Genomic DNA, 14,827 nt, shown 5'->3' with positions numbered 1-14,827 from the left:
TTCTGCTGTCCTCAATTTGACAGGGGAACTCATATACTATTGGTGATGAGGCCCTGGAATGGGAGATATCCCCAAGCTGAACCAGAACACCCTCTACAAATTGTTGTATCTCAATAGAGAAGTCTGATCCTTTTTCTCCAACAGTGTACAGGGGTCCTCCTTTGACATCTCAGTCTTGTACAAGACCAGAAGCTCTGAGATGACTTCTTTGGTGCAAGTTGTCAGAAGGAGCTTGCATTCTTCTGACTCAGTTTGTGCCCAAAGAAGTTTTGAGCACTCACTTAGGCCTCTTTGTAAGTAACTTCACCAGTGGACTCTGGCAACTGAGGCTCACTCTTACTGGGCCTATATTTCATGTCTAAGCAAGGAAGTGGAACTGTCTCCGTAAACTCAGCATTTGTGATGTTGTCATCAGATGTGACAATACTCTTTAAGGCACATCGCTGAAGCTTGCCGAAATAATCTTTCAAGTTGTTTTGGATGCTGTCGTAAATGTGAACAGCAGCAGACCAGGCACTCTTCTGTTGGGGACTCTCTTCAGATTCAGCCAAGGACTTCATATCTGACACAAAAGTCTTAACAACTACTGACGCTGCTGAGCCCACTGGGTGAATTGACTCTGTCTTTACAATGCCAGACAATGTTTGACCTGATACAGCACCTGTTAACTCAGACTGAATGACTGAACTAGGAAAGCTCAAACTACTGACTTTTTTGGCAAGAACTCCACTCACTGCTTGTATTGCTGATGTTTGAAACTCCCGGCTGGAGAGTTTTTGGATGCTCTTAGATGTGAGCGTGCAGGAGGAACCAGATTCACCAATATTGTAGCTGCTCTCGTATTTCCTTATCAGGGCATCAAGATCCTCAATGAAGCCAACATGCGATGCCAAAAATGTGATCTTGTCCTTCAGATCTTTCAGCAAATTCTGTTCGTTCTTGTCAACAAAAGCCACCATTGTGTCAGAGATCATGGTCATGACTTGCCCTGTTAGACTCTTGCTCTCTTGATCAACTTTTTCAAGTTTAGCAGCCAGCTCTCTCACCATGCTCTCAGTCACCTTGGTCTGTGAGTCTCCACTTACCGGTGTCACTAGAGAGGTTTGACTTGCGGAGGCACTCTTAACGACCACTGATAAGGCCGACTTGACATCTTTAATCACTTCTGCCATTACAGCAGGGGTCAGCATCGGAGAGCCTGCACTTCCAGATGGAGAATTGGACATGCATGCAAGTTTGGAGAGAGAACCTTGCAAGCTGTCCTGCACACAGGTGACGAGGGTGTCCTCTGAGACACCTAAGAGGACTTGTAGCGAGTCTCAGAGTTGGTTGTTTTCTTCTGCACATCAGACAGAGAGGTTAGAGTCCTTGAAAAAAAAACAGAAATCATCACAGTCAAACAAATAATATGTAAGGCTGTGATGCACATTCAGTGTGTCAAATACATCTGCACCATTGAAAACAATGAGGAAAACGCTGCTGTTTCTCTGAGAAAAAACCTTAGTGTGATGTCAGCCTCACTGCTTAATTTCTAAAGCCCAATTAAATGTTTTTTTTTGTATAAGTCATTTGTATTGAAACTGGCCTGTAGATATCTATCTATCCTGGCAATATCTATCCTCTACAAAAATCCAAATTGCTATAAACTTCAAATACTGTAACTTCTAATAACTTCAAGGACAATCATAAATACAAGGCAGTTTGAAGAAATGTTAAAGGGAAATTTCTAAATGTTTCAACTTCATATTCATCATCTCCAGCACCACCCCAACATCAGCATATGTGAAAAACGGGCATTTCTATGTTTTGTAGTAAAAAAGAAAGAGGAAGATAAGTGTTTTCTATGACATCATCAACCAATTAGTAGGCAATGCCTACTCATAATTGGTTAAAATCACACGATGCACACTGATGATGTCATTAGAATCTAGAGCTGAGCATTTAACCAACATTTTTGTTATTTTTCGGTTTTTAAACAACTAATTGACCGACGTCGGCTCAATTATTTGAATTCCATATAGATAATTGTTTTCTTCTTCTGTGAGCTCGATGCTCAGTTTCTGTAGAGATAAATCAATCAAGCACGAACTATGCAATGTAGTAGGGAGTTGTAGTTTCCAACAGGCCAATATTCTACATAGTTTAGCACAGAAAATATGGCAATTAAATAATCCATTGCACGCCCACTTACTTGTCCACTCTGTGTGGAGCAGATACGGAAACCTCATTGACTGAGACGGAGAGACGAGAGAATGCATGAGAGAGATAAAAAGCAGTTGCGTTGGGAGGATTCTCTACCTGGAAATACATGATCTAAGTGATTGACAGTTGGTGTTCAGCGGTCATAAAAGTAGGTCTTATTTACTTAGAAGAACTACTAAAATAGTGATTTTGTCAGACAGGATAAGCAGCAGCTCTATAGAGATGAGTTGATGACTTGAATGAAATAATAAAGTCATCAAATAAATATTTTATATGAGAAAGTAAATGATGGTTGATAAGTCATAAACAGTAATGGACAGTCACTACCATCATGGGACTTTTATTCATTGTTTTATTATGTGTTGTTACAGCATTCAACACACATAATCCATAGTGCATTCAATGTCTAAAAAAAGTATTGAAATCCAAAACCGTGATTATTTTTTAAATATTTGAATTTGAAACCAAACCAACCTCAAAAAGCACTAATTTCTCAGCACTATTGGAAACAGTTACGTCCCTCTATATTTTTTTTACTACAAAGCATGGAAATGTGTAATTTTCACATATGGTGATGCTGGAGATGAATATGAAGTTGTTAAATTTCCCTTTAAGAACATACCTCATGGCCCCTTGGGCAGGTAGCTTCCACTGCCCTTAGTCAGGTAAATCTCCTTGAACTTAAGTTGTGATTCCTGCTCTTCTTCCTCTTCCTGCTCCATACAGTTGGAGGAAGGGTAGGGAGTCGGGATGCGAAAGCTATTGTAAGACTTTCGACTGCCTGGCCTCTTAGGTACACCAGCCTCAGTAAATCTCACGCGGGACTTGGTGTTAGTCTTATCGTCTAACAAACTGGTGAGTGACGCTGTGAGAGATCTCTGTGACAATGGAGAGGAGGCAGCATCTTGGATGCCCAGTAGTTCGTAAAGACCTGGGATGATGATCTGCATCAGCTTGTCCGATAAAAACTGGACAATCCTCAGACACAAGCCGGCAAGCTGTTGTTTTGTCAGCTGTATTCCAGAAACAGAAGAAGTGTTTTAAAATGTTGCATAGTGCGTCTTTCAAAAGCTTATGAACAAGGTTAAACATTAGGCAGAGTTTTCATGGTAATCTAATTAAATTGTCAGTAACATGATCTTACCGGGTCAAAGCCCTCACGAATCCCCCTCCATTGCCTGAAAACAATATTGTTATAAATGTTGTCATATCAGGATGCGTGGCAGAATAGTTTTTATTTAATTATTTGCCTGATCGTGAAGTTATACTTGCTTTGTGTCAGTTGTTTTGGCAAAAATGCAATGTGACAACTTTTCTAGCACTGAACATTTTTTTGATTGATCCGTTTCTAATTTGATCCTATTTCCTTGAAGGTGTGATAGTACCAAAGAAAACAGAACATACTTCTCAGTTAGGTTTTGAAGGAAGTCCATAAGTGTCTGATGTTCCACATTGTTGAGCTTCCCCTCTTCTGTGGTTTCCATCACTGAGGTTGCTCTGCTCCTGGTAGAATTGCTCTGCTCCTGGTAGAAATGTAATTATATTGCAAATAATCAAACTTAATATCAAACTTAATATACGACAAATATCATACTGAAAGAACTTATGAACCGTTAGAGAGTGGAGGAGCATTGGCAACGTTGGGCCAATTAAACAACTGCAACACAACAGAGATGGTTGTGGTACGTCAACATTGCCAATGATAGCATCACTATAACTTTTTATTGGATTAATGTTGTAATATGAAATGACAAGGTCAACTTACCATCTCATTGACAGCTTCAGAGGTCAGGTGGTCATCCATCACACAGACAGGCAGGTCTAGAGACTGGGACAAGGCTCTATGGTCATAACCAGGAGAGAATGGAAACATCAGAGCAGTCCCAATGGCAGAATCTAACCACTGTCTTCATGTCAAAGACTCACTCACTCATTTGCTTTGTCAAACCTACCCCTTAGAATGACTTCGATATTAACACTGAATATATTTTGTTATTAAGAGATCTCTCAATAATAATTCTCACAATAGCATATTGGTAGTAGTCAGTGACATATTAAAGCTAAGCAGGGCTGGGTGTAGTTAAAACCCTGGATGGGGTTCGATCCCGGGCTGAGGTGCTGCCTATTGTTTTTTTCTAAATGTGTATATAATGTTGAAAATCTGACATGTTTTCAAAGGTACAAATTCAACCTATTTTATAACAAGGTTTGGCTCTGCTGAATTTAGTTTACAATGATGATATCATCCTGTGGTTGAAATTTCACCCTCAAAACAACAGTTAGGCCTATACCCCATTATATCCACTACGCCCCCCCCCCCCCACACACACACACTTTATATTTTACCAATATATATGCAGCCCACCAGCCCTAAAGCATGAACATGTTTTTTTTGCTAGAAAATGTGGATTAAGAGAAGCAAAATGATCCTTTTCGCTAGTTTCATCTAAATGGAAGGGCAACATGACATTGACAAACTTTGACATATCTGCTTTCACCGGGATTTAAAAACCCAGGCTTTCCTAAAATATTTACCTCAGCCAGTCTAGAACCCAGGTGTGTCTGCAAAACACATGCACTCCTCCATAAGGTTCATGGCTTGCCTATTGTTTTATCCCAGTACAAGAGGGGCAACTGGATTCAGGATTAAATACGTAGGTGTCTGGTTCGACTGTAAACTCTCCTTCCAGACCCATAACAAATATCTCCAATCCAAAATTAAATCTCGAATTGGCTTCCTATTTCGCAACAAAGCATCCTTCACTCATGCTGCCAAACATACCCTTGTAAAACTGACCATCCTACCAATCCTCGACTTTGGCGATGTCATTTACAAAATAGCCTTCATTACCCTACTCAACAAATTGGATGCAGTCTATCACAGTGCAATCCGTTTTGTCACCAAACCAAGGCTGGCCCTCGCTTCATACTCGTCACCAAACCCACTGGCTCCATGTCATCTACAAGACCCTGCTAGGTAAAGTCCCCCCTTATCTCAGCTCGCTGGTCACCATAGCATCTCCCACCTGTAGCACACGCTCCAGCAGGTATATCTCTCTTGTCACCCTCAAAACCAATTATTTCTTTGGCCGCCTCTCCTTCCAGTTCTCTGCTGCCGATGACTGGAACGAACTACAAAAATCTCTGAAACTGGAAACACTTATCTCCCTCACTAGCTTTAAGCACCAACTGTCAGAGCAGCTCACAGATTACTGCACCTGTACATAGCCCACCTATATTTTAGCCCAAACAACTACCTCTTTCCCTACTGTATTTAATTTATTTTTCTCCTTTGCACCCCATTATTTTTATTTCTACTTTGCAAATTCTTCCATTGCAAATCTACCATTCCAGTGTTTTACTTGCTATATTGTATTTACTTTGCCACCATGGACTTTTTTTGCCTTTACCTCCCTTATCTCACCTCATTTGCTCACATCGTATATAGACTTGTTTATACTGTATTATTGACTGTATGTTTGTTTTACTCCATGTGTAACTCTGTGTCGTTGTATGTGTCGAACTGCTTTGCTTTATCCTGGCCAGCTCACAATTGTAAATGAGAACTTGTTCTCAACTTGCCTACCTGGTTAAATAAAGGTGAAATAAATAAATAAACACAAGCGGTCTTATTACAGTTTAAGCCTACCTTATTATTTTCTTCCATCTGGCAATATCATTTTAAGGAATGAAATCTGTTTTGTTGCTCGTGTTATTATTAACTGTAGGAAAATACAGCTGTAGAGTACAAGGATCAGCTGCTTTCTGAAGGGAAGCCAAGCTCATAAACAATTTAGAACCAACAGACAATTATGACAAATTTGGAACGCATGAACGTGTCACAAACGCCTTGTGGTCACATGTTATTTTAGGGCGTGGCTCCGCATTCGTGACTGGTTCTCTTATTTCTATTTCCCGGTATCCATTAGTGCTGGAATTTGCGATTAATACTTTTCTCATGCCGAAACCGGATTAAATACATATCGGTAGTTAAATGACAAAAATTATGATATTCGCAATGTCATTAAGCAACAACAATAAAAAAACATAAATAGCTACTACAATTTCGAAACATGATTTTGTCATCAGTTCAGTACCATATGTTTGATTTTGTGGACCCACGACTAGACTTTATCCATGTTAGCTAGTTGCTAGCGACGCTCGTCAGCATAGGCTGCTACGTGATAAACAGTTCGCGTTAGCGAATTAGCTACCTAGCTAGCCAGCCTAACAAGCTGTCACATCCAGTGGAAACCGATGCAACCCTGCTGCCAAATAAGGGCTAGCTCGATGACCCGTGGTAACAGTGAGGTCCCCATGAGTTTCAAGGCTTTAATAAGTGCTATCGTGCAGAAAAAGCGAATAAAATACTGGTTGATGAGCTAGCTAAATTAGCTAGCAAGACGGGTATGACCGTTAACAGCGTGCATGCACAAATGCATGACGACACATTGAATATAAGTGAAGCGGGCATGCAGAACGAGATCGCCCCACCAAGCCAGATAGTAGAGGGGTGCAACAACGCCGGGACACAGAGGCATAACTCATACAATTATATTTTGTTCCAGTCATTGACAATACATGTTGAAAAATAAATACATGCGTCAAATATATGGCATCGCATGCTCGTGCAAAGATAGCTTGCATGATTTTTTTAAATAATCCGGTGACCACTAGATGGCCTCGTATATCCACATTTCGATCAACTGTACTTGATTTTTCATCAGTACTGTGAATGACAAGCCCACTGAATCGAGTTTAATAATCTTTATACTCAGCAGGTAGAGGCCTTGGTACTTCAAATCAGTGCTTAATTTGAGCCAGAACAGGATCCGGCACCTTTCCGTTCTGGACTGCTTTGTTCCGGAACCTATTTGGCTGAATCCGGTACCTCTCGTGCCATGAAAAATAATTTTCTCTTTTTGCAATGTAACAATTATAATAAAAACGATCAAAGTTCATTCGAGTTGCCTCTTCGTCAATTATCCTGCCCCCTCATCTCTCCAGAGTTGCACTTCATCATTTGTTTCCTTATAGAATCATAGCTGCATGAAGGGTTCTGGAGGAATTTTCTAAAGTTACGGAATTACTGCTGTCTGTTCAGAAATAAATTAAATCATTTAGAATAGCCTAATACGTCATGAGCAACCCTCTAATTTAGCTACAGATGACCAATAGCTTCTTTTTTTTAAATAGCCGAGCTGCGGATTGTAGCTCAATAACAAAGAATAGCCTACAGTCCGGAACGTGAGGCAAATCTGTCAGTGAAAAAACAGCACGCAGACAAAACAGGCCTTTTGCAATATTTCAAATACAATCGAGGGAAAACACAGGTTGAAAAGCATGGACTCTTGCTGAAAAGATAAGACTCTGCTGTAGACTACCAAAATATTTGATCAACTCCCAAACATTGTTTTTCAAAACAGAGAAAGGGAGAGATAGGCTTTTGACACGAGCGCATCGACAATCTCCACCAGTGAGCTGCGCATCATTGGGTGAGTCAGTGAAACTGGAAAGCATTTTTAGGACTAATTTCCTCATGTTGTAGCCTACTATATGTTTCTTCACAAACCTAGGCCTATAGGCTATTGATGGATTCAAGACAAGGTCGTTTTTAAATCAAATCAAATGTTATTTGTCACATACACATGGTTAGCAGATGTTAATGCGAGTGTAGCGAAATGCTTGTGCTTCTAGTTCCGACAATGCAGTAATAACCAACAAGTAATCTAACTAACAATTCCTAATCTACTGTCTTATATACAGTGTAAGGGGATAAAGAATATGTACATAAGGATATATGAATGAGTGATGGTACAGAGCAGCATAGGCAAGATACAGTAGATGGTATGGAGTACAGTATATACATGTGAGATGAGTATGTAAACAAAGTGGCATAGTTAAAGTGGCTAGTGATACATGTATTACATAAGGATGCAGTCGATGATATAGAGTACAGTATATACGTATGCATATGAGATGAATAATGTAGGGTAAGTAACATTATATAAGGTAGCATTGTTTAAAGTGGCTAGTGATATATTTACAACATTTCCCATCAATTCCCATTATTAAAGTGGCTGGAGTTGAGTCAGTGTCAGTGTGTAGGCAGCAGCCACTCAATGTTAGTGGTGGCTGTTTAACAGTCTGATGGCCTTGAGATAGAAGCTGTTTTTCAGTCTCTCGGTCCCAGCTTTGATGCACCTGTACTGACCTCGCCTTCTGGATGATAGCGGGGTGAACAGGCAGTGGCTCGGGTGGTAGATGTCCTTGATGATCTTTATGGCCTTCCTGTAACATCGGGTGGTGTAGGTGTCCTGGAGGGCAGGTAGTTTGCCCCCGATGATGCGTTGTGCAGACCTCACTACCCTCTGGAGAGCCTTACGGTTGAGGGCGGAGCAGTTGCCATACCAGGCGGTGATACAGCCCGCCAGGATGCTCTCGATTGTGCCTCTGTAGAAGTTTGTGAGTGCTTTTGGTGACAAGCCGAATTTCTTCAGCCTCCTGAGGTTGAAGAGGCGCTGCTGCGCCTTCTTCACGATGCTGTCTGTGTGAGTGGACCAATTCAGTTTGTCTGTGATGTGTATGCCGAGGAACTTAAAACTTGCTACTCTCTCCACTACTGTTCCATCGATGTGGATAGGGGGTGTTCCCTCTGCTGTTTCCTGAAGTCCACAATCATCTCCTTAGTTTTGTTGACGTTGAGTGTGAGGTTATTTTCCTGACACCACACTCCGAGGGCCCTCACCTCCTCCCTGTAGGCCGTCTCGTCGTTGTTGGTAATCAAGCCTACCACTGTTGTGTCGTCCGCAAACTTGATGATTGAGTTGGAGGCGTGCGTGGCCACGCAGTCGTGGGTGAACAGGGAGTACAGGAGAGGGCTCAGAACGCACCCTTGTGGGGCCCCAGTGTTGAGGATCAGTTGGGAGGAGATGTTGTTACCTACCCTCACCACCTGGGGGCGGCCCGTCAGGAAGTCCAGTACCCAGTTGCACAGGGCGGGGTCGAGACCCAGGGTCTCGAGCTTGATGACGAGCTTGGAGGGTATTATTGTGTTGAATGCCGGGCTGTAGTCGATGAACAGCATTCTCACATAGGTATTCCTCTTGTCCAGATGGGTTAGGGCAGTGTGCAGTGTGGTTGAGATTGCATCGTCTGTGGACCTATTTGAGCGGTAAGCAAATTGGAGTGGGTCTAGGGAGTCAGGTAGGGTGGAGGTGATATGGTCCTTGACTAGTCTCTCAAAGCACTTCATGATGACGGAAGTGAGTGCTACGGGCGGTAGTCGTTTAGCTCAGTTACCTTAGCTTTCTTGGGAACAGGAACGATGGTGGCCCTCTTGAAGCATGTGGGAACAGCAGACTGGTATAGGGATTGATTGAATATGTCCGTAAACACACCAGCCAGCTGGTCTGCGCATGCTCTGAGGGCGCGGCTGGGGATGCCGTCTGGGCCTGCAGCCTTGCGAGGGTTAACACGTTTAAATGTTTTACTCACCTCGGCTGCAGTGAAGGAGAGACCGCATTTTTCCGTTGCAGGCAGTGTCAGTGGCACTGTATTGTCCTCAAAGCGGGCAAAAAAAGTTATTTAGTCTGCCTGGGAGCAAGACATCCTGGTCCGTGACTGGGCTGGATTTCTTCCTGTAGTCCGTGATTGACTGTAGACCCTGCCACATGCCTCTTGTGTCTGAGCCGTTGAATTGGGATTCTACTTTGTCTCTGTACTGACGCTTAGCTTGTTTGATAGCCTTACGGAGGGAATAGCTGCATTGTTTGTATTCAGTCATGTTACCAGACACCTTGCCCTTATTGAAAGCAGTGGTTCGCGCTTTCAGTTTCACACGAATGCTGCCATCAATCCAAGGTTTCTGGTTAGGGTTTCTGGTTAGGGAATGTTTTAATCGTTGTTATTGATCTCAGATACTAAGTTTGTCAGTGTCAAAGTAGCCTGCCATTTCGATCATTTGTGCGGATTAAAAAAAGATAATGCCAAAGTCTCCAGTCATGTAAAATTATGTAGAATTGCACGAAATGCGGTTTTCAAAAGGCCAACACTTTCCCGGACCCGAGGCTACTAAAAATGTTCCCCATGTGTGCAACTTCTATATGTGTGCACCCAAGTACATATGGGAGTTGTAGCAATGGGACAAGACTGTAACTACCAATTGGATACCACTAAATTGAAGAAAAAAAATGTCACAGTGGGGGTTTGTGGTATATGGCCAATATACCTCCGTGTGGCGTTGTGCCGAAGAACAGCCCTTGGCCGTGGAATATTGGTCATATACCACACCTCCTTGGGCCTTATTTCTTAATTGTACACAATTGGACACTTTTACAATTATTGTATGGTAAACATTGACATCTGTCTGGGTGGAACACCCTCCATAATGGGTGTCTGTGTGGGACACCCTCCATTACGGCTCCATCAGTGTTGAGCCCTCTCACTCTGATTGTATGGGACACTCAATTACGGCTCCTTGTGTTTCCAATCTTCTTCCTCTGGCAGGATTACTTCCACGTGCAACTGTCAGACAACAAGCAGGTGAGGCACTTCCTGGAGCTGAGCTATGCTGGTGCCATCCTTCGGGACAGCTGGGTCCTGACAGACGTTGGCATCACCCCGAGCAGTGCCATCTGCTGCCTGCTGAAGGTACCAGCCGAACACTTCGCTGTTTCTACCCGTGCTTGAAAATGCATATCAAGTGAGCTGGCTATTGCTTGAAACAGCTTCATACTATCATTAACATAAAGTGTTTCAGATATAGTGTGGTGAAATATAGTATGGTGATATATATAGCATGGTGATATATAGTGTGGTGATATATAGTATGGTTGTATAGTATGGTGATATATAGTGTGGTGATATATTATGGTTATATAGTATGGTTAAATAGTATGGTTATATATTATGGTTATATAGTATGGTTATATAGTATGGTGATATATAGTGTGTTGATATATAGCATGGTGATATATAGTATGGTTATATAGTATGGTGATATATAGTGTGGTGATATATAGTGTTGTGATATATAGTATGGTTATATAGCATGGTGATATATAGTGTGGTGATATATAGTGTGGTGATATATAGTCTGGTGATATATAGTATGGTTATATAGTATGGTGATATATAGTGTGGTGATATATAGTGTGGTGATATATAGTATGGTGATATATAGTATGGTGATGTATGGTTATATAGTATGGTGATATATAGTGTGGTGATATATAGTATGGTTATATAGTATGGTGATATATAGTATGGTGATATATAGTGTGGTGGTATAGTATGGTTATATAGTATGGTGATATATAGTATGATGATATAGTATGGTGATATATAGTATGGTTATATAGTATGGTTATATATAGTGTGGTGATATATAGTGTGGTGATATATAGTATGGTGATATATAGTGTGGTGATATATAGTATGGTTATATAGTATGGTGATATATAGTGTGGTGATATATAGTATGGTTATATAGTATGTTGATATATAGTGTGGTGATATATAGTGTGGTGATATATAGTGTGGTGATATATAGTATTGTGATATATAGTATGGTGATATATAGTGTGGTGATATATAGTATGGTTATATAGTATGGTAATATATAGTGTGGTGATATATAGTGTGGTGATATATAGTATGGTTATATAGTATGGTGATATATAGTGTGGTGGTATAGTATGGTTATATAGTATGGTTATATAGTATGGTGATATATAGTGTGTTGATATATAGTATGGTGATATATAGTATGGTGATATATAGTGTGGTGATATATAGTATGGTTATATAGTGTGGTGATATATATAGTGTGGTGATATATATAGTGTGGTGATATAGGGTGTGGTGATATATAGTATGGTTATATAGTATGGTGATATATAGTGTGGTGGTATAGTATGGTTATATAGTATGGTTATATAGTATGGTGATATAGTATGGTTATATAGTATGATTATATATATTATGGTGATATAGAGTGTGGTGATATATAGTATGGTGATATATAGTGTGGTGATATATAGTATGGTGATATATAGTATGGTAAAATATAGTATGGTAATATATAGTATGGTTATATAGTATGGTAATATATAGTATGGTAATATATAGTATGGTTATATAGTATGGTAATATATAGTATGGTGATATATAGTGTGGTGATATATAGTATGGTAATATATATTATGGTGATATATAGTATGGTTAAATAGTATGGTTATATAGTATGATTATATATATTATGGTGATATAGAGTGTGGTAATATATAGTATGGTGATATAGTATGGTTACAGTGCCTTGCGAAAGTATTCGGCCCCATTGAACTTTGCGACCTTTTGCCACATTTCAGGCTTCAAACATAAAGATATTAAACTGTATTTTTTTGTGAAGAATCAACAACAAGTGGGACACAATCATGAAGTGGAACGACATTTATTGGATATTTCAAACTTTTTTATCAAATCAAAAACTGAAAAATTGGGCGTGCAAAATTATTCAGCCCCCTTAAGTTTATACTTATTTCAGTTAACAATTTAATCTGCACCCAGATTCGTCTTCAATTTAATTTTCACCCAGATTAATGTTCAATTTAATCTGCACCCAGATTAGTGTTCAATGTGATAGAACAAAACTCAGTACAGCACATGAATTAGAAAATGTTGTTACAAGTTTGAGCCACGATATGGTGGTAGATTCTAAGTTTAAATAGCATGGACCTTTGATTTGTCTCTGGATAGACATTGCCCTTGGGCACAGATCTAGGATCAGTTTACTCTCACCAAATCCTAACCTTTACCATTAGCAGTAAAAACACAAGCCAGACCTAAGATCAGTGCAAAGGAGCCACTTCATCTTACCCCTGTAATTATATGACTCCTAACTTATATATACTGAGTGTACCAAACATTAGAAACACCTTCCTAATATTGAGTTGCACCCCACCTTTTGCCATCAGAACAGCCTCAATTTGTTGTGGCATGGACTCTACAAGGTGTTTGAAAGCGTTCCCCAGGGATGCTGGCCCATGTTGACTCCAATGCTTTCAACAGTTGTGCCAAGTTGGCTGGATGTCCTTTGGGTGGTGGACCATTCATGATACACACAGGAAACTGTTGAGTGTGAAATACCCCAGCAGCATTGCAATTCTTGACACAAACCGGTGCACCTTGCACCTACTACCCTGTTCAAAGGCACTTAAATATTTTGTCTTGCCCATTCACCCTCTGAATGGCACACATACACAACCTATGCCTCAATTGTCTCAAGGCTTGAAAATCCTTCTTTAACCTGTCCGCTCCCCTTCATCTACAGTGGAAGTGGATTTAACAAGTGACATCATTAAGGGATCATAGCTTTCACCTGGATTCACCTGGTAAGTCTTTGTCATGGAAAGAACAGGTGTTCATAATGTTTTGTTTACTCAGTGTATAAACACAGCATAGGTATTTATGTAAAACAAGTGAATTTACTGTATGTCCATGGTCTTATACTTCAGCGGGAGCCGGTGGTGCGTGTGTTCAGTGCCGTGACGGGGGAGACCCTCTCAGTCTTGGGCACTGTGTTTCTCCTGAGTACATCTGTGGCCAGGCTCATGACCCTGGTGTCCCAGCAGTGTGGGCTTCCCGTCAGCTCCTTCAGACTGAGCTCTCCCACCGGCCTGCAACTCTACGACTGCAACCGGCTGCACGACTACGCCATTGACCTGGGTATGGCCTTCCTTGTGCAATAGATCAATGGTCCTCTGGCTCAACACCTTATGGATGTAACACAGAGACAAATGGACTGTATGGAACACATTCTTGGTTCATGGCAACCAGGAGGACAACCTGCATGTGTCTCTGTCTCCCAGGGGCTACTCTACGGTTGGACACCTGGGATGGGTGGGCGGAGTTCCTCAGAGGCTGCTTCCTGGGACACAGACTGACCGTCCAACGACACCTGTCTAGGGAGAGACCTGTGATGAGGTCAGAATACACATCTACACACTGAACTGTATGATAGACTTACTATCAACAGTGATGGTACTGAACCTTTATATAGCTTACAATGATGGTACTGAACCTTTATATAGCTTACAATGATAGTACTGACCCTTTATATAGCTTACAATGATAGTACTGAACCTTTATATAGCTTACAATGATAGTACTGACCCTGTATATAGCTTATATTCTCGTGTTTATTTCCTTCATACGTTGCTTTCTCTTACCCTGATATTTAATACTGCATTGTGGGAAAGAGCTTGCAAGTAAGCATTTTACTGTTCTGTTTTATAACCCACTGTATCTTGTGAACTTGACAAAAAAAACTTGAAACGTGTTATAAATACATTGATTCTGTATTATTCCAGGTTCCAGCTCCGGGTGGCACTCTACATCGCTGCTTCTCTGGGCCACCTGGACCTGGCCGGCTGGCTGCTGGGGGTGCGTGTCATTGAGCCGGTGGGGGTTCACCCTTACCGTGAGTGGTGCCACCAGACGGCCGACCCCGACGTCGCCAAGTGTCCCGCTGTCGCCTCCATCGCGCGGCCAGCTCACCATCCTCAAACTCTTCATCGCCAGCAGCATTCTGACCCTTGCCTGTCGGGATCCCCAGGGTCGTGAC

At 41.2% G+C, this 14,827-nt stretch overlaps 1 protein-coding gene across 1 annotated transcript; it reads left to right on the top strand.

The window, feature by feature from the left end:
- Positions 1–10,591: 10,591 nt before the first annotated feature.
- On the top strand, positions 10,592–14,821 carry LOC135534008 (protein ANKUB1-like; the record flags this gene model as incomplete). The annotated part of the gene is given in 6 exon segments (XM_064961169.1): positions 10,592–10,603; positions 10,711–10,854; positions 13,719–13,929; positions 14,073–14,187; positions 14,574–14,741; positions 14,743–14,821. Coding segments are annotated over 6 exon segments (729 nt in total), but the record flags the coding sequence as incomplete, so codon positions are not given.
- Between the last annotated feature and the right edge of the window lie 6 nt (positions 14,822–14,827).

This window comes from Oncorhynchus masou, unplaced genomic scaffold (assembly GCF_036934945.1).
Source record: "Oncorhynchus masou masou isolate Uvic2021 unplaced genomic scaffold, UVic_Omas_1.1 unplaced_scaffold_2916, whole genome shotgun sequence".
NCBI classification, from domain to species: Eukaryota; Metazoa; Chordata; class Actinopteri; order Salmoniformes; family Salmonidae; genus Oncorhynchus; species Oncorhynchus masou.
This window is presented reverse-complemented; position numbering and strand designations above follow the sequence as displayed.